The following is a 27,443-nucleotide window of genomic DNA, read 5'->3' as shown; positions in this document are numbered from 1 at the left end:
CAAACTCAATGTCGTCATTTTCAAATTTCTAAGTTCCTTATAAATGTTTTGTTGATCTAAAACAAATCGACGTTTTTCTTCCTGTGGCCTAGGCTAGTTGTAGGGCGTGACACTTCCTTCGTTCTGCAGCAGAAATGGATGTATTTGGGATTGCCAAAGAGTTGCAGCTGGGGTTCTGCAACCTTGGCAGCAAGGCACACGCAGGTCCCTGCACAGCAAGGCGAGTGGACCTCTTGTAAAGAGGGGACAGGAAGCTGCGAGGGCTGTAGTGAGCCCAGAGAGCATGGGACGAGCGGAGACTTCCAAAGCGTCTTGGCTTCTCGTCGGCTGAGCTCTTGCCAGGCGAGCCGGGGAATCCTCTTCTTCTCGTTGGGCCAGGCTAGTTATAGGGCATGGGACTTCCTTCTTCCGGCCTTGTGACTCTATTTTAACTGCGGTTTCTCTTTATTAATTTTTCCGGGCTCACAAATTGAATGTAAACCATAATCATTATCCTTTTTTTTTAATGTGCAGGGCTCACTACACTTCGTCTAAACGCCTTGCCCTGCACAGCCACCTTAGCCGCTGTTGTAGTCTCACTTCCTATAGCAGGGTACCTGGCTCACAGAAAGCGCTCCACAATTTTCCGCGGATGAATGAGTGATAAATAACATCTTTCCCGGGCGTTCTGGTGGCAGGCAGGTGTTCCCATGTCAGCCAATAGCACCGTCATGAGTAGCACTGGCTGGAAAGATGCCAGCCTCTGTATTCTGTTGTAAATAAATCAAGTCCTGGAGAACGAAGCCCGGGAGGCATAGCCCTGGGCCCGTTCAGAATGCCGATCCTGGGAAACACCTTGGTGGTTTGCCCAGGAAATCACTGTCACTTTCAAGGTGTGAGACTGATGCTTACTTAGGAACTACAATTTAAAAGCAAGACGGGGAAAAAAGATTCAGGCTATATGAAGTAATATAAAAATGTCCAAGTTCCTACCCTGTTAATTAACTAAATTCCTCACTTCTTAGTAAAGCACCACAGTATCTCTACCTCGGTTAATATCGTGTAAGTTTCCAGTCACACAATACTTTTACCTGCATTAACAGGTTTATTTTAACACAGGTAACTGTGATTTTTAAAATCTCCATAAATAATTGGTGCAAATTCCTGTGCTTACTTCTTGAACTTAGTATTTTTATTTAGAAACTTCGGGGTGAGTAGGATTTGCAGGACACAAAGCAATGGCTCCTGGTGGCCGACTTAGGGCAAAAATGTATTTTTAGTCTAACCAAGTTCATAGAGTTTCATACATGGAAGACCCCTATGTATTAATTTTGCATAACTTCCATCTGGTTCAAAACTTTTTTGTTTCCCAAAAAAATGACTGTGTGACTTTGATGCAAAACGTATGAGTTCATTGTCTTTTAAGCTGTGGAGGCCACTCTGCTTTTAAACAGTATTGTTTTTAGAAATTTCTTTTTCATATTAAGCAAAAATCTTTGCTCTCTTAACTCCCTCTTATTGGTCCTAATCTTTCCTTTGAAACTGCGTGCAATGATTTTATGACCTTCTCCATCACTAGTAATGCATAATCACCTGTTAGTTTATGAAATATATTTATGCACATTATCTGATATGAGCTTCAGAACAACCCAGTAAATTAGGTAGCTTATGTATTATTATTATCCCTGGCACATAGACAAATACTCTAAAACAGAGAGAAAATAAACGATTTGCTAATGATCACACTACAAATAATACAGGGTGGATCCAGGTCCATGCCTAGATTTTTGGATTCAAAATTCCATGTTCTTTCCATGATGCTGCGTTGCCTCAAAATATCTTTTCCAGTCTTAAGTGATGTCTCCTATATTCACTGCTCCAGATGCTGTAAAACCCTCAGCTTCTTCAGTTTCTCTGTTTGTTAGCCATGCCTTAGGTGACCTAATTTTCAGTGAGAGCAACGTCCGTGGTTCTAGATGGTGTGCGTGTGTGTGTACTTACATCCATGAAGAGGTTGCAAAAAGCCCCCAGCCTTCCGGTGGCTGTAATGTACTTTGTACTCATAACCAACCTTTTTACCCCCATCCCACGGAGATACTTTTGGTTTCTCTGAGTCTCTTGTCTTATGTAAAATTTTATATAAATATTTTTAAAAGCCAATGTGTGCATCATTGACCATTTCAGAGTACATAGTTTTCAAGTGAAGAGGTATGGGCCTTCCCCTTATTTTGTACATTACTCTTTAGTGAAATCAGAAAAACTTCTTTTCTGGACTGCTGTTTAAGATTCCTCCATTTTTCCGTCTGCGCTCTGTGTCGGGTCAGAGGGCAAACCTCACATCTGACCAACTTGATCCAGCTTGGCGAGCACAGGAAATCAGTGCGTTCAGGTGGCAGGAGTGCACTCAGTTAAACCCCAGGCATTTCCAAAGTTCTCTGAGAAGCTGCTTCACTCAGTGGATACAGGACTGGGCCATGCTCTGAGCAGCAAAGAAAGAGGTTAGCCCAGCACCAACAAATATATAATTCTATACTTTCAACCCCAGAACAAAACTAACCACTTCCTAGACTCTGAGTCGCAGTAGCACAGGCTGAAATGACAGCTGATCAGAGCATCTAAACCACAGTTTTGCTGGGACCGCTACATAATTATTTCCATATATTCTGCATAAAATCATCAGAAGCAGGAAATTATTTCCACATCAGTGACTAGGAAAGACATTTAGAAAGATAAATCGTTTTAAAGTAACCATTTGTGAGACACAGAAAAAAAAAAAAGTGGCATCGTGTTCACTGCATGAATATTCATGTGACCAGACCTAAGTGAAAGTCTTTAAAGCTGATTTATCTCCAATTATACTGCTTAGGTTCAAAGTTTCAAGTTTGCCATGAAGTTAATACTTTTAACCAGATACCCTTCTTTGAAGTGAATTGGTTAGAAAATGATTAAAATTCGAGATTGAATGTCAGCATTGTTTCACATTGAGTAAGAGGTAACGTCGAATTCACAGCGATGACCAAATTAGCCAGATGCTCAATTCACTTAAGGAGTCTGGGCCTGGCTGAGTTTCTGATACTGAAATGAATGTTTTCATAAAAACTTCTTGTATCGGTTTGTCATTAAAAATCTCTAAAATAGATAAGCTTCGACTCAACTTGTTGAACCTTAGTCAAGTTCTTAAAGGGCCTCAGCGACCGCGTTCGGAAGCTCGGGGCACCTGGGAGGGTGCAGTGATTCTGGACCCGCGACGTTCCTCCCTGAGTTAACCGTCTCTTTGTGTCCTCTCTGCTCAGGGTCTGCTCCGGGCTGGTCTCCACCCACATCGGCCCAGTGTGTGCCTACTTGTGACCCCTTACTGGTGACTTTTGGCAAATGCACCTGACGTAAGAAAGCTCTGGAAAGACGCAACCGCAGGGCCGTGCCCCACACCCGCACGGAGCCCAGGAAGGAAACCCTGTTGTCATTCTGACTGACGTGCTTTTACTTTATGTTATTTTCATATTCTATTGAAGTAGCATCAATTCACAGTGTTGTGCTGACTTCTGCTGTGCAGCAGAGTGATGCAGTTATGCATATATGTTCTTTTCCGTTCCGGTTTGTCACCGAATACTGAATAGCGTTCCCTGTGCTGCACGGTAGGACCTCGATGCTTATCCATCCTGTACGTACTAGTCCGCATCTGCGAATCCCGAACTCCCGATCCAGCCCTCCCTCCCCCCTCCCCCTGGGCAGCCACCAGTCTGTTCTGTGTCTGTGAGTCTGTTTCTGTTTCGCAGATAAGTTCCTTTGTGTCATATTTGAGGTTCCACATATGAGTGATGTCATGTGGTATTTGTCTTTCTCTGTCTTGAGCGACTTCACTCAGTACGATAATCGCTGCATTTAGGTTAGATTCGCACATTCTCTGGTGCTGCTGGGCAGTGATTCTGCACCTTCGCTGTCCGCCCTCCGTCCCTCTCTCCACAAGTCCACTAGACAGTATCTTCTTTTCAAGCCTCGAGCACCTGGTCCTCTTCCCTCGCTCCCAGAAGATATGCTTCCGCCTCCTGTGTCACAAGGAGAATGCCAGCGATCCCGAGCTCTCACCCTGCTCTTTGCCCGCCTGGCCCTCCTTCCTGCAGCCTTGGGGGGACCCTGGGGGGCCCGTGCCTGCCTGACCCCTCCCTCTGGTCTGCATCTACTAGGGGGGCTCCAGCACCCCCCTCTCTCTCTTGCACCATCTCCATGGTTTTGACTTTTTATTGGCCCACATCCGTCGGCATACCAAGTAGGCTGTTATTTCTCCTGTATTAAAAAGAAGTCCTTCTCCGGATCCCATGTCCCCGTCTCACTACCAATCCTGTCGTCTGCTCTCCGGTCAGCAGCTCCTCTCAGCTGTCCTTTGTGTTTGCTGTCTCTGTTTTTATTCTCTCCTAAACTCACCCTCCCCAAGCTTTCCGCCCCCTCCCTCTACCAAACTCACACCTGGAACGTCTCCAAAGAACGCACGCAGTCGTGACCTCAGGGTCCAGGGCGATTTCTTCCAGGACCTCGTCGGGGACCAAACTCTGAGGATGCTGGAGTGCCCCATATACAATGCTGTCGTACAGGCATTGCTCAATCGCGTGTCCGATTCTCTGGTTAGACCTGCCGTCAGTGCTGGGCACAGCTGATCTTTTCCCGCTGAACACTTCTTCTCCTGCTTTCTAGATCATTACACCCGTTCCAGTTTCCTCCTAACTCAGTTCCCTGTACTGCTTTCCCCTTCCTCCTTGGACATGGAATTATGGGAGTATCCCTAGGGCCACGCCCCTTTTTTAATCACGACCTCTCTCTCCAGGCTTGGAAGCCACGATACTTACCTCTTCCTCATCAAAACTCACTCATTCGGCCAGCTCAGCCCATCGCATGGCTTTTCATACAACCCAGAAGCCATTGGCTCTGAAATTTATACGTCCAGCCGCTGTGTCTCAGCTAAAACCCTTTTCTGAACATCCACATGCCTCCTCAACGTTTCCATTTGGATTTTACTGGCATTACCTGCTAAGTGCCTTCCTGAAGTCTCCTTTCAGCACAGCAGTGGGTATGACCCTTTTCAAACATATTCAGATAATAACACGCCTTTGCTTGAAATTCTCCAACTAGGGCTGCCCAAATTAGCGAGTAAAAATAATTGAATGAGTATATGTATTCATTGCATAATTAAGATGCTGTTAATTGTGGATGTATCTACTTTTCATAGAGTAAAAGTGTTAGCTTTTACTAGCCCTTTTACATGTTTTAGTCCCTCAGTCCTCTCTCTGAAATCAGCTGAAACAATGAGGAGTTTTAGGGAGCAAGGTAGCGGTGAGGGGTGTAAAGATGGTTCCAGAGCACAGGATGCTTAGGGCAAAGGATGGCAGAGCAGAGGGGCAGGGTAAGGACAAAACAAAGGAAAAAATGTGGGAGGGTATCTGTACATTTACCTTGAACTTTAATAAACTCAACTGTGACCTGGCCTCTCCTGAGTAGTCTAGAAATCCTAGTGCAGAAATCTACTGGTTGTTTTAGTAACCCCGTTAATCGACTCTGGTTGGAAGAGTCTTACCTTCTGTGTACGTGTGATTGTTGCGCTTTTTGGAAGCACACTCTCAACCCCTCTCACTTACAGACGAAGCTGTGCAGTGACCCCCTTCCTTTAACGTTCCTGCTTCCGTTCAGGCTAAATGCATCCAGGAGGTGCCCTGCTTATCAGGGTGATGACCGGGGAGTCTACTTTTTTTTAAGGATTCTTTTCATTTCTTTCTTTATTTGGCTGCGTCGGGTCTTAGTTGCGGCCTGTGGGATGTTTCACTGCAGCGCGGGCTCTTCGTTGTGGCGCGCGGGCTCCAGAACGTGCGAGCCCAGTAGATGCAGCGCACGGGCTCCGTTGCCCCGCGGCCTGTGGGATCTTAGTTCCCTGATCAGGGATCGAACCCGCACCCCCTGCACTGGAAGGTGGATTCTTATCCACTGGACCACCAGGGAAGTCCCCAGAGAGTCTACTTTTAGATGCTTATTAGTCTTAAATTAGGGAACGACGAAGGAGATCTCAGGCTGCCTGTTCTCTCTCAGCCTATGTGTGACGTCAGTTGTTGTTTGCGTCATAGTTTAGCTCACAGGGGCAATCTTATCCCTACGCCGTTAGAGCTCATTTCTGCGTTGTTCTGTGTACACTGCAAAGTATTGGCGGTACGAGGGACCGTTGTTCATACTCACAGTATAATCCCATTTTTAACAATCTTCCTTGGATGAACATTTAAGTTTTTATTTCATTTTAAGTTTATGCTTCTCTAATCATATCGCTACAAAAAATATCCTTGGATTGTACCTCCCATTATTTCCTTAGGAGAAATTTCTGAATATAAACTTACAAGATCTTAGAAAATACCATCAAATTGTCCTTCAGCGAGGCTGTGACATTTGACTCTGTTTCCCTGTGGTGTGTGGGAAGGCCGTTCTTGCCCTCTCTCTGCCCGCAGCGGATATGAGTTCTTCTGTCTTCAAGTGGCTCTTCTTCATCGGGCCTCTTGTATTCTGATTGGAGATGCTCACAGATTGCTCCCCTTCTTCTGATCAACCGTCCCGTAAATCCACCGAATTCTTCCTTCGTCTTTTTGCTCGCTGCCCGACTGAGCTCGCTGCTCACTTCCTGCAATGACGCTCCTTTCCCTGCAAGGCCCTCTCTCTTCCTTCCCTACTTCAGAGAAAGCTCAGTAAATCCAAGGCCGCAGAAGGCCACCTGTTTAGTGACTACAGTGGCCTGTTAGCATCCCTCTCCTTGGCCTTCCATCACTTTATTTTTGTTTATTTATTTTGCGGTACGCGGGCCTCTCACTGCTGTGGCCTCTCCCATTGCAGAGCACAGGCTCCGGACGCACAGGCTCAGCGGCCACGGCTCACGGGCCCAGCCGCTCCGCGGCACGTGGGATCCTCCCGGACCGGGGCACGAACCCGCGTCCCCCGCATCGGCAGGCGGACTCTCAACCGCTGCGCCACCAGGGAAGCCTGTCCTTCCATCACTTTAATGTTGCTCATCTCACTTGTCAAATCTTTTCTCTCGCTGCAGAACCACTGGGACCTCAGTCGCCTTCAGCCGCTCTGACCCCTGTTTTCTGGGAACCAGTGCCCCCCCGCTGCTCAGCAGCACAGCTAAGTGCCGGGAAACCCCGATTTCCTCCCCTTGATAGTCTGCTCATTTTTCTTGCACTCTTAGTCCGTGGCTGTAACCAACATATACCTGTGAATAACTGTCAGTTTCCATCGATGGCCAGTCCTGCATATGTGGTGTCAGGGAGGGTGGCCGTGTCCACACCCCACCACTCCTCTCCGTCAAATGCCCCAACCTGAACGTCTTCTTTCTTCCATCCTTACGTGTCTTGTGTACCCTGGAGAGGTATGTCATGGGCGGCCTGCTCGCCGAAGCTGAAAGTCCTCGAGGTCATGCAGGACCCTTTCCCCCCTTTCCCTCTACTCCATCAGCTGCCAGATCCCACTGATGCAACCACGGTCAAGTGCTTTGACACCCTTCTTTCCCTTCCACACGGTGGGTATCAGTTCATAGCATACAGTCTTTCTTCAGCGTTCCGTTGATATTTTTCTGCCAGACCCTAAAAGCCATTAGGGAACAACATTATCCGGGAGAGGGACTTCCCTGGTGGTGCAGTGGATGAGAATCCATCTGCCAATGCAGGGGACATGGGTTGGAGGCCTGGTCTGGGAAGATCCCACATTGCATGGAGCAACTAAGCCCGTGCACCACAACTACTGAGCCTGTGCTCTAGAGCCCGCGAGCCACAACTACTGAGCCCGTGCGCCACAGCTACTGAGCCTGCACTCTAGAGCCTGCGAGCCACAACTACTGAGCCCATGTGCCACAACTACTGAGCCTGCACTCTAGAGCCCGCGAGCCACAACTACTGAGCCCGTGCGCCACAGCTACTGAGCCTGCACTCTAGAGCCCGCGAGCCACAACTACTGAGCCTGCACTCTAGAGCCTGCGAGCCACAACTACTGAGCCCGCGAGCCACAACTACTGAAGCCCGCACGCCTAGAGCCTGTGCTCCACAGCAAGAGAAGCCACCGCAATGAGAAGCCAGCGCACTGCAATGAAGAGTAGCCTCCGCTCACCACAACTAGAGAAAAGCCCGCGCACAGCAACGAAGACCTAGTGCAGCCAAAAATAGATTAATTAATTAATTAATTAATGAAAATACAACCAAAACATTATCCAGGAGACATGAGGCTCGTCCTCTGCCTGGAAGGAGATGTGCAATAGTTTCTTTCAAGTCAGCGTGGTGCTAGAGACGGGATCAGAGAAGGGCAGGTAGCCCAGCGGTAGTGGATGGAGAGAGAAGTCTGGCTGGTGACAGCCTCCTGGATAAGCTGAGTCTTCATGGATGAGCAGTGAGGAGCCAGGTGCAGAAGGGAACAAGGCAATTCCCATTGCGGGGAGGCAGCATGGGTAGAGCTTCAAGCCCGGAGCCTTGTTTATGGCTCCGCCAGAGTCTACGCGCCCTTTCCCCCAGTCCAGGGCCCCTCCTCCCATAGGAAGACCAGGAAACAGCAGCCTGACGGCATCCCAGCTTTCTGACAATCTCTCTCACTCTCCTGCTGTTGGTGGTGCTTGGCGCCCACAGAGGCGTCCTGCTCAGACCTTGGTCTGTCTCTCCACCCTCCGCTGCCTGCTCTCCCACCCGACGGCAGTGTCTCCGCCGCTCTTCTTCCTTTTAACCCAACACCTTTCTGTTTCCCAGCTCAGGTTCTTTGTAAATATCTGAAGTGCTCCTTCTCGTCTAAGTGCTTTCTTGTTCTCTAAGCTCTAGGTGAACTTTCATCTCTCCTTTGCAGCCTCCCCTGATTTTTTCGGGCGGAGGCAATTGCTCTCTTGGCGCTTCGTGTTGAAATGCTGTTGCAGCTCTTACGCAGGGACGTAGGTTTGCCCATCACCAGCTCAGGGGCTCTTCGTCTTCACCACGTCCTGCAGGCACCTGAGTCGTACAGTCCAGCTTGCAGCATGATGTCACTTTCATCTGCCCCTGTTTTCAAAGCCATGTCTTACTTATAGCAACAGAAGGAAAAGACATCTCAGGTGTATTGGGGGATGATGGTAGCAACTTTTCACAAATTTTTTTTTTCGCCTTGTGTGATTTTTTTTTTTTACCTGCCCAGAGTGCTGACCACGTGATACAATTTCATTTTAGTGCAGTGACCAGTGCTAAAGAACATGACGAAAGAACGTATAACTGCTTATACTTTTATTTGGGGGAGATGTTGGGATGTGTGGACAGTCACTGAAGACTTTGTAGCATAATAGGAATGTCACGGAGCAATTAAAGTTGCGAAAAACAATGACTTCACACTCGATAAAATGATCGTTCTTCATGTTCCTCCAGGGCTGACATGAACACTGCATGCTGGCTAGTTACTTTATAGAAGTTTGTTTTAATACAACGCCATACACTGTAGTTGAGAGACAGTTACACAGTGGGCCTGACTAGCGAAATCCTGCGCTTTTGGTGGGGTTTCTGTTTGTCTCATTTCATATAAAGACTTTTTAGGCAAGGAATATGAATTCAGAAAACTGAAAACTAGAGATGTTAGTTACGAACATTACTATGCGTTTTTTTTTTTTAAGTTTCTCAGCATAGAGTTTTTCATGGCCATGTACATACCTAGACGTGCATTTACTGAACTTGTTGTTCTAAAATGCCCATTTCACTCCCCAGAACAGCTACTGAATATAAATCTGTTTTAGGAGAGAAAGAAGTTTGAACGAGGGTTTTCCCTGTGGTGCAGGGCAAGCTGTGTCAGTGTTATAAGAATGTTGGATGGGGTATCAGTGAACATGGACTAAATAGGTAATGTCACTCCATACAGCACAAAACAACATAAATCAGGAACTAAATTTTATAATTTACTTATTGTTTATTGATTGATTGATTTTTGGCTGTGTTGGGTCTTTGTTGCTGCGCCCCGGCTTTCTCTAGTTGCGGCGAGCGGGGGCTGCTCTTCGTTGTGGTGCGTGGGCTTCTCACTGCGGTGGCTTCTCTTGTTGTGGAGCGTGGGCTCTAGGCTCGCGGGCTTCAATAGTTGTGGCACGTGGGCTCAGTAGTTGTGGCGCACGGTCTTTGTTGTTCTGCAGCATGTGGGATCTTCCCGGACCAGGGCTCGAACCCGTGTCCCCTGCATTGGCAGGTGGATTCTTAACCACTGAGCCACCAGGAAAGTCCCCAGGAACTAAACCTTTAAAGATAATTGTTTATCTTGAGTAAAAGTGACATAGTGGGGATGATGAAATGTACAGTTAAAAACGTGTATGATAATTCCTAGGTCTGTGCAAGGCTTAACTGTTTATTAAAATTTTTAGGGATACTGTTTTACTTAATTCTTAAACAATTTTCTGAGGTAGGTAGTATCATCCCTGCTTGAAACATTGATCCCTACAGAGAAACACATAAATGCAGTGTTCATTGTGTAATTTACACAAATGCTTCATTTTCTTTGGCCGGTGGGTATAGCTCCCCTACTTTGAAGAAGAGACCAGCTTTTCCATCATCTGCTCTCTGCAGGAGGGCTGGGGAGTGCCTTCCACCCGATGGAAGGAAGGATGCCAGGGGAGGGGAGGGGAGGGGCAGATTTCAGGAGGCGTGAAGAGTGTACAGATGTTTATGGAATCTGTACAAACCTCTCCCATTGGGCTCCACTGTGAGTCATCTATAGCATCTTTCAAACAAGGCTGTTTTGTAAAAGTATACTGTTTAAAAGCAGATATATATTTCTGGAAAAGTAAAACTTAAAAATCAGTATTTTTACTATACCCTACGGACCATCTGGCCTAGAATTGTGTAAAGACAGTCGACAACCGGAAAGGCAAAAGGAAACAGGGAGGCCAGCGAGAAGGCCGCTGCGGGAGGCGGCTTGGACGGCAGGATGGTGGCAGTGGAGGTGGCGCAAAGCGCTCAGAGCCTCTTCGGGGCGCCCCGAGACCAAGCTCCGTGTCGGCAGCCACGTCCCAACACCAGCTGCGGGAACCACCTTCCCCTCCACTCGGAGCCCTCAGGCTAAGAGCTCAGTCCTCCAAGACTGCTCCCCTCCCGGCCTCAGAGACCAGCCACAAGCCCCGGCGGTCACCGGGGCTTCTGACGCACCAGCTACAAATGGGAGGTTCCAACGATCCCCTCCGATTCCGCCTGGCGGTCACGAAGCCAGCTTGTTACCTGTGCTCTGACCCACGGCCCCCTCCTCAGATTCCGCTGATTTGCTGGAATGGCTCAGAGAACTCAGAGAAGTATTTCACTTACTAGATTATCAGTTTATGATAAACTGATCATCTGTTTATCTGTTTATTCTGTTCACTCAGAACAGGCAGATGGACGCGCAGGGCGGGATATGGGGAAAGGGCTCCAGGCTTCTGTGCCCCGTCCCGGCACGGCTCTCCCCAAACTGCCACGTGGTCACCAACCCAGACGCGCTCTGAGCCCCGTCCTTCTGGGTTTTCATGGAGGCTTCATTACACAGGCTTGACTGGTCAAATCATTGGCCGTTGGCATTGGATTCACCCACCTGCTCCTCTTGCCTCCTTGAAGGGGCGTGGGGGCGGTACGGGGGCAAGAGGGGTGACCAGAGACTTGAAGGTTCAGACCCCTCTCACCTGGTTGGTCCTCCTGGCAACCAGCCCCCTTCCCTGGGTGCGGCCAGGAGTCATGTCCTTAACACCACAAAAGACACCCTTACTGCTCTCGTCGCTGCGGCAGTTCCAGGGTCTTAGGAACTCTGAAGAAACAGGATGAAGACCCTATCCATGTTTCTCACTAGAAATCAGATGATCACAGATTCTAGCCCTAGTCTGATGGTAGAGCTGAGACGAGGTGGGATGCGGGGTGAAGGCACAGGAGAGGAGCAAAGCACAGCTCCACACGATGAGGTCCATTTCCTGAGGAAGCACGGGGTACAGGTCACAGAGAGGAGGATGGTGGCCGTGTGGAAGTTGGGAGGGAGTGCCTCGAAAGTCCGAGGTCACTAAAGGAAGGAACGCAGACAGAAGATAGATGAGGTCCAAGCCTGGACAGGCTGGAGGTGGGGGGGACCCAGCAAGCACAGCTAAGGAGAAGCGTCTCTCCAAGTGGGAAGCAAGTCTGCAGAGCCTGGTGTCGGCTTGGAGACAGAAAATGGACTGTTAGATTCAGCCTCGAGGGGTGGGGTGTCATCGGGGACCTTCATACTTTACGTACACGCTAATTATGTCCATTAGATTATCTCATTTTTCCCCTCAAAGTAACTTTCTTAGGGAGTTTTTCTTACTACTCCCAGTTTCAGCTACTTGCCCACACTCTTTATATTGGCAACCCATTTTAAAATAAATAACGTACACTATTGTTTCTTGCCCCAAATAAAGTCTTCCGCCACCCATATAAAATCTGAAAGAGGTTGAGGGTCTTATCCGACTATCAAGCTTACTGAACAGATAATTTATCAAAAATATCAACCAGTACAGGCGCCATTTCTCAGCTAGGTGTTGTCTCAGCTCTTGAGGGTCTGTCACATGTTTTGATTCAGAGGAATCCTTCCAACAATCTCAGTAGGAAAGGACCCTTCGTTTTGGCTTCCCCCGCGGATGCCGCTGTGCAAAGAGCCCTTGGTGCCGTGTTCTTTACGTGTCCCGTGGAATCCTCGCTTTCAGTCTGGATCATCACTGCTAATTCACAGTTTTACCGAGGAAGTGGAAAACTGTGTGTGTTGGCTCTGATTCACCAGCCCGCAGTCAGCTGTCCCAGGGAAGCGCTGGTTTCCAGGAGGCCGGCCACCCTTTAACTGGGGTGGCCTCAGACCGGGAACTTGAAGTGGGGAGGAGTTGCGGTAATGCTGTTGTAATTCGTACGTCTAGTCAGGTGGCAGTGGCTCTCAAGTTTCGCACTGAAAAGAGCACGGGGTCCGCAACAGTCTCACCCACTAATTTAGTAAGAAACTGTGCTCATGACATAACCATACGTCTTTTTTTTTTTTTTTTTTTTGGAAATTTTAACAAAGCTAGCCATCTCTTTTCCCATATTTGGGCCCAGACAGAACACAGCTGCTACTCAGGGTTCGCCTGAAACCCCGAAGCTCCAGGAAGGTCAGCTTCAGGTTTGAGCCTTGACGTGACAGCTCTTAAGTGCTGGAGGGTAAACATAGTTCCCTTTTCAGCCCGGACAGTCACTGGGATCAGCTGTGTAGACAAATCAAGGTTTATTCCCTCGCCATGCTCTCTGAGTAAGCGCCGCTCAGTGTTAAGACACGACATGAATACACTTGGCCACTTTCCCTAGGATTTCTCACTTAAATATATAATCTACCTCACCCACACAGTATTAAAACATCTGTTCTGGAGTAGGAATGCAAGCATCTGATTTTCTTTGCTGGCTTTAAAATCATTTAAAAACATAACCCAGATAACTTTTGGGACAGATTCAGATAAGAGCAGGGGGAAAGGAGGAAGAAGCGTGTTTAAATGAATTGTTCCAGAGCATTCTTGTGTCTTTACAGCACTGCCCGTCAGTCGTTCCTGGCAGAAAGTTTTGTCTGCAGGCCCCGTCTGCTTCTTAAGCTCTTTAAAAGGCAGCCCTATATTCAATATATCAGCTTGACATGGTGTAAAGGAGACTGGAGACACCTTTCAAAGTGATGTAAAGCAAGGCTGCAAGGCTGAACTTTTCTTTTTTCTTCTCTTCCCACACCTGGATGATTCCTTTGTTGTTCTTTGGTTTTTCATAACTACAACAGTAAAACCTAATCCGCATTCCTAACCCTTCTGTTAGGTATGAATGAAGTGAAGCCCCCTTATCAGTTTGAAATGTCCTGTATGCCTTGGCTAGGAGAGCCGCAGCATAAATCTCCATAGGCCCTAAACATTTTGCAGCAGTTGCTATGCTACTCAAGGTAAACATTGGTGTGTGTGTATTTGTCCAGGGAAGGTTCATTGTCAATGTTATATTTTTAAATTTGCACTCACCGCAGAAATGCTAATAGAAAGACAAGCTGCAGTTTTCTCAAGCTGGGTATTTTTTGTGGAACCGTAAGCAGTTCGGATAGTACTATTCCAAATAGGAAGTCAGCTTTTCTTTTTCTAAAAAGGAAGATGATAATTAATGCATAAGGTATCTAAGTAGTCGAAAGAAAATACAAAACCACTGAGATGCTGATTTTTTTAATGAACGAGGAGAAGTCAACAGAGAAACTTACTTGCTGTCTTGAGCTTGTAACACCGATTCACCGTGGCCCTTACTTTGTCCAAACACATGGGCTGCCCGTTATGTTTCAATAATAAAAGTAGAAATATGTTTGTTTTTCAGTTACTCTTTCGTGTTAAGTTCCCTTTTTATGGTCCACACTCACCAGGATTTGTTTGATCCTTGCTGAGTTGCTTATGTGATTCGTAATAGCAAATTCTCAGTTTGGCTTTGTTTTGGCAAAGGGAAAAAGTCTCTCCTGTGAAACAAAATACTTGGTTTGTAAAGGTTAAGCTTCCCAAGGGCAAGAATTTTGGTCGGTTTTCTCACAGCACCCACACGATGGGCTTTTAAATAAATGTTTGTTAAATGACTTAATGGACACACTATAATATTAACCTTCGTTCGCTGCTCTGGTCGATATGAAGCTGGGAATTCCATGACAGCGTGTTTTAGTTGCCAGGGCTGCTGTTACAAAGTACCACAGGCTGGGGGGCTTGAACAACAAATTCATTTTCTCACGGTTGCAAGTTGGAGATCAAGGGGTCAGCAGGATTGATTTCTTCTGAGGCCTCTCTCCTTGGCTTGTAGACAAACACCTTTCTCCCTGTGTCTTCATGTGGTCTTTCCTTTGTGCATATCTGTGTCCAAATTTCCTCTTTTTTCAAGGACCTCTTCTTACAAGCCCAGAACTGGGATTGCTGGATTCGATGGTAGCTCTATTTGTCATTTTTTGCTGACCTTCCATACTGTTTTCCATAGTGGCTAAACAAAGTTACATTCCCACTAACGGTCCATAAGGATTTTTTGGAAATGACACCAAAAGCACAGCAACCGAAGCAAAAATCAAACAAGTAGGACTTCATCAAACTAAAAAAGCTTCTACACATCAAAAGAAGTACTCAACAAAATGAAAAGGCAACCTGTGAAATGGCACAAAATGTGTGCAAACCAAGAAGTACTGGACAAGGGTTGATATCCGAAATGTATAAAGAACTCATACAACTCAATAACCAACTAACAAACAAAACAAAAACCCAATTATTAAATGGGCAGAGGAACGTAACAGACATTTTTCCAAAGAAGGTGTACAGATGGCCAGCAGTACATGAAAAGATAGATGCTCAACATCACCCGTCATCAGGGACATGCAGACCAAAACCACAGTGAGACACCTCCTCACACCTGTTAGGGTGGCCGTCACCAAGAAGACGAGAGAGAGCAGGTGCTGGCGAGGGTGTGGAGAGGACGGACCCTCTCGTGTCCCACAGTTACATGGAATACTTAAATGTGAAAGCTGGAAAGAATCTTAAAGGTCACTGGGCTTAAGCAGCCATGCTTTACAGAGGGGAAACCTGAGGCTCACGTGGGTTACAGTATGTGCTGAAACTCCCTCTCCTGATGTAGTAGCTTCAGGGGTAAGTGCAGGCTCCCCGACTCCTGATGTAGTAGCTTCAGGGGTAAGTGCAGGCTCCCCGACTCCTGATGTAGTAGCTTCAGGGGTAAGTGCAGGCTCCCCGACTCCTGATCAGGGCTCCTGGCTCTTGTCACGCTACCCCTCGTGATGACCCTCGCCAAGGAATTCGAAAGACCTCATCTTGTATAGGATCGCTACACACGGTCCTGACGTTCTAGAAATGGTTTGACAGGACAACTCATTGCATAGAGATTTCAGAGCTCTTTTCTCCTCTTTCAGGATCTGTCCTTACAAAGTCATCTAGCCAAAAGGGTCTAGACTAGGATTAGGTTATCCACTCAGGTTACTGCTGCTACACGGAAGAGAAGAGCAGAAAAGCTTTTCTCTGGCTTACTGAAGTAGGGGTATTGATTTAGTTAGCTATGTACATTACAGAAGCCAAGAAACTCTGCTTTTTGTTTCTGAACATTGGCATCCACTAAACAGCCAGCACAACCCATAGCTTAGTGATAAGCATCTATTTTCATGGCGACTGAGAGAGCTGGGGGGTGGGGAATAGGCAAATCCAATTCAATTCGAGGCACTTAGCCCAATCGTAAGTACTTTTACACAGCAAAGATATTGGTAGACTTTTCTAGACGCTAAATATGAGAGCAAAGCCTCTACGCTTGTACCAGAAAGAGGAGTTCTTAGAGGAGAAATTAAAGCTTAAAAAAAGTAGAAGATATTTTTCCCTCTAACTTTTTTATTCCCAATGCCCCCCCTTTTCTCTGAAAAATCCCTTTAGACAGCTTAGAAAAGCAGAACTTCAAAAGTGAGCAACTTGATTGTTCCTTGAACCAGTGGGTGGGTGAGAGTCATGAGGAAGCCCTTAAAAAAGAAAAGCACTGCTTCCTCTGTTCTGTCCTGGGACTGAATCTTTGAATCCAGAGGAAGTGAGTTAATTCTCCCCTCCTGTTTCTTTTGGGTGGGGACTGCTGTGTGTGCGCCTGTGTGCATGTGTGTACGGGGTTATCTTTTTAAAGCATTGTCTTATTCTAATTTCAATATTTAAAAGTGTGGAGATTTATAACAACCAGTCATCTGCATGCAGTAACATTTGCCAAGTTGTTTTTTTCCCTTTGTCATTTGAGGGGATTGATATTCTGATACTTCGTTGAACCCAAGATGGGCATATTCTGTTTGTCCAACATTACAGACTTATTTTGTTTTTCTTTTTCTCTGTAACTACTTTAAACTTTATCTCAGCGGTCCTCGTTTCAGTTGGAACTTTTCATTGTTCTTGAAGGAATGCTCTATACATTTCCAACAGACGAGGAAGCAAAATAAGCCAACCCCAGAGCAGAAAGAACAATTTTACATCATACCTACAATATACATCTGCACTCTGACACTTAAATGAATACTGTATACTTTTTGTATAGGCTTTCTACACACTGGCCTCTGTGTGCAGATTGACACATTTGATTTGCTTTGTATCATCACAGTCATAACTCAGTTATCCTTTGAGTAATACTGACTCTTGTCACTTTACATAAACATACACATTTTGGCTTATAGTTTAAAAATTTGCAAAACCGTTGCATCAAGTTTTTCACATTATAAATTTAATCAGTATTAACCAAATTGGTTAAATTAGTAATGAACACTTTTATTAGAGAATTGCTTATTTATATCCATTCTGTACTTATCAGTCATAAAAGTACTCTGTAGCAAGGCAATATTGCATTTCTTGGACAATTAAAAACATTCTGGTAGTAAAGAGGAATATATTAAATGTGGTTTCTACTCTTAAAAGTTGGACAGGGCTTACCCGGTGGCGCAGTGGTTGGAGAGTCCGCCTGCCGATGCGGGGGACGCGGGTTCGTGCCCCGGTCCGGGAGGATCCCACGTGCCGCGGAGCGGCTGGGCCCGTGAGCCGTGGCCGCTGAGCCTGCGCGTCCGGAGCCTGTGCTCCGCAACGGGAGAGGCCACGGCAGTGAGAGGCCCGTGTACTGCAAAAAAAAAAAGTTGGATAGAATAATGGAAAAACATCTTAGTGCTAATATTTTAGCCAGAATCTTGACATTATTGAAAGTAGATCTTTAAAATAAGAATGCAATCAGTGTTGACCAAAGCTGCCACATTCATCTCTGCTGATTATCCTCTATAAACCCCACTACCACCATGGGCAAAGCCATGCTTCCCGGCAGGGGCTGTGTCTGCCCCAGAGGATGGATGTCCTTCTTTTTTCTGATTTGGCAGAGCACCCTCTGCTTTTCAAGCCATGTGTCCACAGGATAGCCTGGAGAGGGTCTTTTCCAAATTGACCCAATTGAGGTGTTTGGGGAAGCAATGGCCCTGTTCCTCGGGAAGCTTTCATGGATGGATTGGGTTTCAAGAAAGGCTGTTTAAAATGGTAAAGATTTATTATGTGGATCACAAGACGGAGCGTTTTGCCCATGGGAGTGGGGCAGCAGCATTAGCATGGGGAGAAGCGCAAGGTCAAGGTCAGAGGAATATGACATGTGCAGCAGCCAGAGAGGAGACTAGATTGATTGGGACAAAATGTGCCTGTCTTTGATGAGCGGGGGATTAGATGTGAAAGGTGAGCGCAGGTCAGATGGTGAGGACCCTGGGTGCAGGGTGAGGAATTTGGATCTGATCTTCCAGAGGAGCAGTCATTCTAGGCATCTGTCCAAGTCCATCCCGTGATCAGCGATAACTTATTTTAGGTAGATTAACCCAGGGTTATGCAGCGTAGAATAAAAGGAATAAGAAAGAGGAAAGGCAGGGAGACACAGTTAGAGACTGCTAAATATAGTCCATTGTTTTCAGGGTCTGCCCTGTATCTGAGTAATGAGGATGAAAAGGAAGAGCTGATATGATAGTTTTTTTTAATTATAGCAGATGTTATCATTTTTACCTGATCTCTAGAAAGAATCCATACTTACTATAGAAAATGCTGAAAATATGGATAGGTATAAGGAAGAAAATGAAAATCACCTATTCTCATTAAAACCATAGACGAACACTCCACATTTTAGGCGCTTTTGATTTTTCTTTGTCTTGTTTCAATGTATGTGTGTTGAAATCATGGTATAATAATGCTATGTTTACATAGCTTGGATTTCTCATCATTTACTACATATTAGGTGTTTCTTTTTTAATTAAAAAATCCTAGAAGACCTCATTTTTTTATTGTAGTATAGTTGATTTACAGTGTAGTGTTAATTTCTGCTGTACAGCAAAGTAATTCAGTAATACATATTTATACATCTTCTTTTTTCAGATTATTTTCCATTATAGTTTAATACAGTGTATCGAATAGAGTTCCCTGTGCTCTACAGCAGATCCTTGTTGGTTAATCTATTTTATATCTAATATCCTGTATCTGTTAATCCCAACCTCCTAATTTATCCTCCCCCTCCGGCCCGCTTTCCCCTTTGGTAATCATAAGTTTGTTCTCTATGTCTGTGAGTCTGTTTCTCCTTTGTAGATAAGTTCATTTGTGTCATATTTTAGATTCCACATATAAGATGTCCTGTGGTATTTGTCTTTCTCTTTCTGACTGACTTCACTCACTATGACAATCTCTAGGGGCGTCCATGTTGCCGCAGATGGCATGATTTCCTTCTTGTTTATGGCTGAGTAATATTCCATCGTATACAGGTACCACGTCGTCTTTATTCCTTCCTCTGTTGGTGGACATTTTGGTTGCTCCACATCTTGCTAGATGGCCTCGTTTTTAATGCCTGTCCCACTATTTCAGGTTGTGTCTGCAGGGTCATTAACTATTCCGCTATTGTAAATTTAGATTGTGACCAACTTTTTGTTATTATAAACATTACTATAATAAACATCAGTCAACATAAATGTTTTATTCCATACTGTTCCCTTTCCTTCTTCTTCTGCAGATAAGCAAATAGATAAATTTTTCAAAGTAAGTGGAGCATTTGTTCCTGTATTTATTTTGCCTGTTTTGATTTCAGTTGTAATCTACCACTTGCCACTTTTAGTCCACTGTAAAAACTGGGGAGGGGAGGAGGGTGTTTCTTAATGAACTTTTCCTGAAGTTATCACCTCCTTTCGGTGCTTTGCCTTTTAAAATGGTGTACTTGAATCCATTGCTCTCTACCTGAGCATTTAGGTGGTTTTCAGTTTTTCTCCCCTTCAACACTGTGAGGAATTGATATTCACGTGCACATATTTCCATGTGCACAAATAAAAGGATTATAAGCTCGAAAGTGAATTACAGGGACATGGGACATAGCCATCTTCAACTTTAGTATCCTGCACACATCAGTTACATCAACTACAGTGATACCAATATATACTCACTTCTGCAGGCAGACCAGAAGAATTCCAATTTACCCACATCCTTGGCAATCCTTTCCTTTCAATGCTCGCTGATCTCCTGTAAGTGAAATACTATCTCTTTTTTTGTATGTGAAATATCTCATTTTGTTTTGCATTTCTCTGATAACTAATGAATTTTAGCATGTTTTCACATGTCTAGTGGCCATTCAAGCTTCTTGTCTGGAATTCGTCCATCTTCTATTGAGTTTGTTTTTTTCCGAATACTCTGTCCTATGACAGGATATGGTTTGCCCGGGTGTCCTCCCAGTGTCTGTATTTTAACTCTGTTTATTACACAAAATGTAGGCAAATTTATCAAAGTTCTCTTTTATGGTTTGGGTGTTTTCTATCTTGATTAACAACTTCTTCTCCAATGTCAAAGGCTTTAGCTTTTCACTTATTTTTTTTTCTTTATGGGTTAATTACTTTATTAAATTTTTAATTCCTCTGACACACATTTGCATAACTCCCAGGTGATTTTCCAGAATGAGGAGGTTGAAAAGTTGAAAACAAAAGAAAACTTCGGTAAACTCTATTAAGGCTTCCTCCGTTAAGTCCACAACTGAACCACGGAGGCATCTTCTGTTTTGTGTAAACAACGGGTACCCACACCTACCATGGTTTGTGGTAACGAAAGTGAACGTCTTGCCCATTGAAAATCTGTTCCCACAGAAACTCCGTCCAAGTGCATCTGCGTGAAGTCTTTGCAAAGCAGTTTACCGCTCACTGGGGTTGAATCCAATTTTCACTTCCAGGTGTTTTCGGCCTTCGCCTGCCTACCTAACCTCGTGCGTGAGTCCAGAAGGAGCACAGTCGTTTTTAAAAGGGTTGCCGTCTGACACTGGATTTGTTTTCCTTTCAGCAGCTCACGGAAACTGTGAGTCCTTCCGTGCCGCCCGCTGCAGCTTTGCCACTGGACCTGCTTAATAATGCTGTCACTGCCTTTAGCACCTTGGAAGATCTTATTCGGTATCTTGAACCAGAGAGATGGCAGCTGGACTTAGAAGATCTGTCCAGGCCCACTTGGCAACTGCTGGGCAAGGCTTTTGTGTTTGGAAGGAAATCCCGAGGTAAGCTCTCTCTTCAGGTTAGGGCCTCATTTAAGTTTCTTAGCAGCTAATGTTTCAGAGTCTTCTGCCATACCTTCTAATGAGGAGAGTTTAAAATTCTTCCCCGATGAGTTTAAATAATCCACCTTCGTAACCCCTGAGCATATTTACATATTAAATAAGACTACATATAAAAGTAGGGTTTGGAAGCTTAAAAGAGATGCTTTTGCTGAAAATTCCTGTGATTTCTTTAATTCAAAAATATCATTCTGATGAAGTCCTGTGTTACATTTCACAAGAAACATTGCTTATTCAAACTTAATATTTGGGGTATATTGATTCAGAGATTCAGGAGAGATTATCGTAGCTGCTAAACCAGGTTTAGGGCTAGAAAAGAGGAAAGCTCTATTAAAATCTGTATCCACCATGACCCCATGAGTCAGGATTAATATCAATTTCCATTTCGTCAGCCTAGAAACTTTTCTAAATAATATGAAAAATAACAATGGCTCCCCAGAAAACAGAACTGTAGTTTCCAAGATAGAAGTCACTGTAAGAAAATAATGCTCTAAAGGAACTCACACCATGATCATTTTTTCTACGTAAATACGCTTCTGAAATGATCACTTTTGATTCTATGAGCACCTCTCCCTTCAAGAGTGAAAGTGTTGATAATTAAACTTAATTCCACGTGGTCAAGAGATTGGAAATAATGTGAGCTGAATCTGCTCTCCGGTCAGGTAACTTTCCTAGTCACCCTACACTTGGAAAGCATCCCTCTTAAACACAAATGAAAAGGTAACTGGGTAGTTATAAAGCCCTCAGACAATCTGTTTCAGTCTGTCAGAAACCTGGAAGTCTACCCAGGGTCCCTTTAGAGAATGGAGGAGAGTCTGCAGAAAGGCTGTAGAGAGCACAGTGTCTAGTTCGTCTGAGCGACTCCCAGGGGCAGATTGCATCAGCCTGGTCGGAAAGAAACCCGACTCCTGCCTCTCCTGCTAAGAGTCGCAGCCCTTCTGATCAGGACTTCCATCTCAGCAGATCGTGTTCCGACTTGCCTAGCACGGTATTCTGCTGGACCAGCAGCCCTGGTTTCCTCTCAGCGATACTGGAAATCGCTGTTCGCGTCCAGAGGCAGCTGAATCTTGTCCAGATGCTGAAAACGGTTACATACTTATAGGACGTGATCGTGATAAATAACTCACCACCACCAACGCTTCCCTTCCCTCCCACTTAGGAGCGAGAGGATGAAGATTTGCAAGGCTGGCTGAAACGCCCCTGAATAGAGCCTTTGTTAGCCAATTTGAGGTAGATTATCCTGTGGATCCCTTAGAAACAGAAGGAGTCAACCGGACTGAGCTCAGGTCTAGTTTTTTGACAGCCGAACTTGGGATACGAGCCTGAAAATCTCCCCTCTTTCCCTGCCTTTATGCCTGTACCTCTCACGTGGTGCCCAGTGAAGATTTGGCCGGAGGCTAGGGTGAATTTAAAAGGCCCAGTGCTGAACCAGATCTTTCAAATATTCATTTAACACTTTCCAAATGGAAGCCCTTTGCAGTTTGCCAAACCTATTAACGTTTTAAGCGTACAGTAAGTGTGAGCAAAGCAGTGTATATTTTTGGAACTCTACATAAACTAAAATGCAGGTGTGGGATAACATCTCTATAGACAAAACCAACTCCCCTCCCAAGAGTCTTTCTACAAAGGAAGGAGGAGTAAAACATTTAAAAGCTTCTAATTAGAGATTGAGATAGATTTTCCACAGAATAAACATATCGCAGCGTTACCACATTCATCTTAGAAAGACCACCCTCAGGTTGCATTACGTTAATAGAATATCCTTGGGCTGAGTGTCTGAAAAGAATGAACACTGACAAAGTAAACCGTGAGCATTTTTTTTTCAATCAGTGTTATTCTTTTTAGGAAAACTTGCAATATTTATGAATCTGAACCAGAAAATAGGCATTAGAAGAACAATTTTTATTGACAGCCTTCAAATCTTCATTCTTTAGAAAGACAAGCTAATGCATGTATTGTCTTAGGAGGTTGTTACGAAAAGGAAATAAAGCATCTGAAGGCTAAGTTGACTTTACAAATATTTTGCAGAGGGAAACTTCCACATTATTACAGTTAAGTTATTAAAACGTATGTGTTGGTGCATGATCTCTCTCTCTCTCTCTCTTTGTTTTTTGACTAGATGTTCTACCCAATGTTTGGAGAATTTGTGACACCAATCATAGTCACGTGACTTATTCTAATGACGCTTAGATGAGTTTGAAGCCCTAGAAGTAGGAAGCATAAATTTCAAATAATATGTGTTAAATGTAAAGTCCTTACTTGCATTTTTAGCCCAGAGGGGACTGTGTTAATGTCTTTCCTTTTCTTTATTTTCCCTTTCTTCCTCTGATTCAGCGTGTTCATTCATACCTTACTACGACAGACAAGAAAAACCCATATTTTTTAAGTCAGGCTTAACTAGTACTTAAAAAGGGCTTTTGACTTTTGTGTCAAACATGATAGATGAGTGGAAGCTAAGTTGAAAGTCTGTTTAAATTTTCACATTGTAGCAGGTATCATAACTTGGTTCACTTGGGAAATCCATCTAACCTTTTATTGTGGTTAAGTAAACATTTTAAAGCGAACATATACAGACTCATTTTCTAGTTTCATGAAATAGTATGTTTAAAACTCTTTAAGGCAGATGAATATCCTTTGAAAGCTAAGAGCTTCATTCACATTCTAAAGAAGTATAAATCTTAAATAAGCATTAAAAACTTTGGCAACTGGCTTTTGTATGTGTGTGCCTGTTTTAGGTTTTCTGTCTCCTTGCCTAGATGTTAACTTCTAGCGACAAGATTCAAAGAAGCTCATATACAGCTTTGACACTGCAAGAGCAGTACGTATATAGACACAGGTTAGGGTTCGGCAAAATGAAATGAGGTAAAATACGTGACATCATTTAACCTAATTATCTCATTAATTTTATTAGAGATAAGCTTCTCTTTAATGGCCCTCGAAAGAATGAACTCTTTTCCTCTTAAATATTTAAAAGCTTTACTGTCACAGGGTCATTTTTCAGATGAAAGGGAAATCTTTAGATACTCAAATAAAACAGTGATTTTCTCTTGAGTTGGAAAAAATAATTTCTAGCTGAATAAGATGTTGAAATGAACTTATTGAATTAGCATTTCCTCTGTGTTTCCCTTACTTGACCAAGGTTTTAGTCAACCATATGGTTTACCTGTGCTTATAATTGACAATTGCATTTGCATAAGCTGTAATATATTTCTTGAAAATACTTACATTGGCTTCCTTTGACATTTTAGAAAAACTTGACCACATACCCAAGAATAACCTACCTAAGAAAACACACATTTGATTCTTTTTTTTTTCACACATTTGATTCTTAATTACCTTGTCACTTTAAAAGTATTTAAAAATGTTGGCACTTCATTTTTAAGACTTGGTTATGTAGTGATTATTATTATCTAAAGCTATCTTTAACCAGAAAATATTATTTATAATGTTGCCAATATTACTGAAAAGGTATTTAACCAGATTTAGTATATTTTAGATAGGATTCCTAAATTTTAATAAAAACTTTGTTTTTGAAGGACAAGAGCTCTGATGAATTATATGTTATTCAAAACTTCAATTTTATTGGAATTGCTTTTATTTGATATTTCTAGGGGAAGAAAGGCAAAGCTATAAAGGAGAAATTCAAATCATATTAGAATTGTTTATCCTAATAATTATCAGCTACTTCCTATGTTATATATAAGCTCATGTTAAACATGATGTGTTATTTTGATATAATTTAACTGAGGCAGTGTCGTTTTATAGTTCAAAACAATGGTTCTTTAGAATATACTGCAACAATCTAATGAAAGGATATTTGGCTTGGTCTTCACATGTAGGTACTCGCTTAAAGAATAAAACACAGCATAGTTAACCAAGTTACTAAAAGAATAGAGGCCGTGGTTATAAATTAGACATTTCTTCTGCCCTTCAGGAGAGTAGGAATCTGAAAAGGAGTCTAGTTAAGTCCAGTTTCCAAGTCCAGAAATCTCTCAACGCGCCAGAAGCAGTGCTTTCCAACAACTGCTGCTCCTTTAAAACGTATCCCTTTCCCCACTCCTGGTCCACTCAGCCGTCCTCAGAAATTCATTTGCCTCATTTCCTTTTCACACCCTATGATTCTTGTTGCCAGGAAGATTATAGAAGGTTCTGTCGACAAGTGTCCTTACGTTGTTCTTCATTCACTGCGGGAGCTTTGTCATCCTTCTAAAAAGCGCATCTGTTTTTTCATCAAAGCTTCCGTTTCACATTCTATTCTTCCTTCCCACGCCCCCCGCGTTTACTTTTTTCCAAAGGTTAAAAGGTGTAGCCCCCTTTTTCACTAGAAAGTTTCCTGTTTACAGCTGGTAACTCTTCTGTAGGCTCCTTCCTCAGCACTGCACAATGCCATCCCTTCATCCGTCCCCGGGTCACAAGGAAGCTCTGTTTGCCAGAAAACGGAAAGCCCAGCCTGCGAGCTGCATCGCCCTAAGACCTGGTTAAATAATCGGGGGCCTTGTTGGGGCGACTGTCCGGGCGATGTCTAGATCTCCGTAGGAGAGAGCGCGCCAGGGCGCTTGGTGAGCTCGCAAGGCTCAGAGCGTGACCGTCTCTTCCTCTCCTCCCCTGTGTGCCGTGCAGTGCTGGGCCTCAACCTGCTCAAGGAAGAGGTGCGGCTCTATAGCTGCACGCCTCGCAACTTCTCCGTGTCCATCCGGGAGGAGCTCAAGAGGACCGACACCGTCTTCTGGCCGGGCTGTCTCTTGGTGAAGCGCTGCGGCGGGAACTGCGCGTGCTGCCTGCACACCTGCAGCGAGTGTCAGTGTGTCCCCAGCAAAGTCACCAAGAAGTATCACGAGGTACGGACAGCCTTTCTCTTCCCGAAAGATGGCAGACCAGCCTCTCTGAAGTGGATTTTGGTTTAAAAGGGAGATGTCGTCTTCACGAAAACCAGACCAGACAAAACCAAGGTTTACCAAAGAGCTCAAGTTTTCATTTATTATTATTATTATTTTAAATTTATCTGTTTTATTTATTTATTTTTGGCCGCATTGGGTCTTCGTTGCTGCGCGCGGGCTTTCTCTAGTTGCGGCGAGCGGGGGCTACTCTTCCTTGTGGTGCCCGGGCTTCTCATTGCGGTGGCTTCTCTTGTTGCGGAGCACGGGCTCTAGGCGCACGGGCTTCAGTAGTTGTGGCTCACGGGCTCTAGAGCGCAATCTCAGTAGTTGTGGCTCGCGGGCTCTAGAGCGCAGGCTCGGTAGTTGTGGTGCATGGGCTTCGTTGCTCCGTGGCATGTGGGATCTTCCCAGACCAGGGCTTGAACCCGTGTCCTGTGCATTGGCAGGCAGATTCCCAACCACTGTGCCACCAGGGAAGTCCCTGTTTTTTAATTAGGACCTTGAACTCAGGAAACCAGACATCAAGGATTTAGAAAGCTTGTTCTCTGATAGCACATCATGGGTACTCAGTGGAGGTTTTCTATCTCATACAAAAAAGAAACTGTGTTCTTCCAGGGGGGAAAAATGGGTGAAACTTTTCACCTCTTCAAAATATGAAGGGAAAATATTTTAAAGACAAACTTGGAAGTAAATTATGGTCTGTTTTGGAGAAAATAAAGATCTTTAATATTTATTTTTCCATTTGGGGCAATTCAGGCACATAAATTCCAAGGGACATATTCATAATTATACTTCCTGTTATTTCATCATTTATATCTTCCTGTTATTCATGGTGCCCCAAATAGCATGTTAAGCTTTTTATGGATTCTTCATCCTTCCCTTTATTCCATGGAATTAAGGAAAATACGATATTAAATGTTAGTAATCATTGTTTTTCAGAGCCTTGGGGAAGGAGTTTATACATTGCAAAGTTTCATTATCCCTGGTGATACCCTCCCCACTCCTGTCCCCCCCCCCCCAGAAGCACCTAGCTTTCGTACATCTGGAGGCAATCCCTTCTTGATGGCTCCCTTCAGTTTTTACAAAATGTCTTTTACAAACTTCCATTTTCACAAAACCAAAGCAAAACCTACCTCCTGACTTCATTTGGATATGGCTTCGTTCATTTCATTTTTTTCTGCTAAATAAAAGAAGAACACAGACTAAATGCGCACTTAATAAAGGAAATGAGATTTCCTGTGAGTGAAGACGCCAGTGAAGCCTCATCCGTTGGGTCACCTGAACGGGTCGGGTCATACGCTGCACTCACGTGACCTGGTTGCCCAGCTGTCCCCCGATACTGTGCTGGCGGCTGAGTAGGTGGGAGAAAAGCAGCGGATTCCAGACAAGGTCCCTGTTTCCACGCTAGATCTACCATTAACTCGTTACCATCCGCAGGACACTTCACCTTGGTCAAATAGGTGCAAACGAAGGCCTTATTCTCTGACAATTGCTGGATGGC

At 44.4% G+C, this 27,443-nt stretch overlaps 1 protein-coding gene across 12 annotated transcripts in view; it reads left to right on the top strand.

The window, feature by feature from the left end:
- PDGFC (platelet derived growth factor C) overlaps positions 1-27,443 on the top strand; it is a 374,883-nt gene that overhangs the window by 183,591 nt on the left and 163,849 nt on the right. For 9 of the 12 annotated variants that reach the window (XM_067035424.1, XM_067035423.1, XM_067035422.1 and 6 more), the window contains 2 exons: positions 20,801-21,008; positions 25,686-25,903. In XM_067035424.1, the coding sequence (XP_066891525.1) occupies positions 20,801-21,008; positions 25,686-25,903 (426 nt within the window). The remainder of the gene's footprint in view (positions 1-20,800; positions 21,009-25,685; positions 25,904-27,443) is intronic. The other 3 variants (XM_067035421.1, XM_067035418.1, XM_059065842.2) reach the window with 1 other exon arrangement.

The sequence above is a fragment of the Kogia breviceps genome, chromosome 6, assembly GCF_026419965.1.
Source record: "Kogia breviceps isolate mKogBre1 chromosome 6, mKogBre1 haplotype 1, whole genome shotgun sequence".
Classification (NCBI taxonomy): Eukaryota; Metazoa; Chordata; class Mammalia; order Artiodactyla; family Physeteridae; genus Kogia; species Kogia breviceps.
The sequence above is the reverse complement of the archived record's forward strand: the minus strand, read 5'-3'. Positions and strand labels throughout refer to the sequence as shown.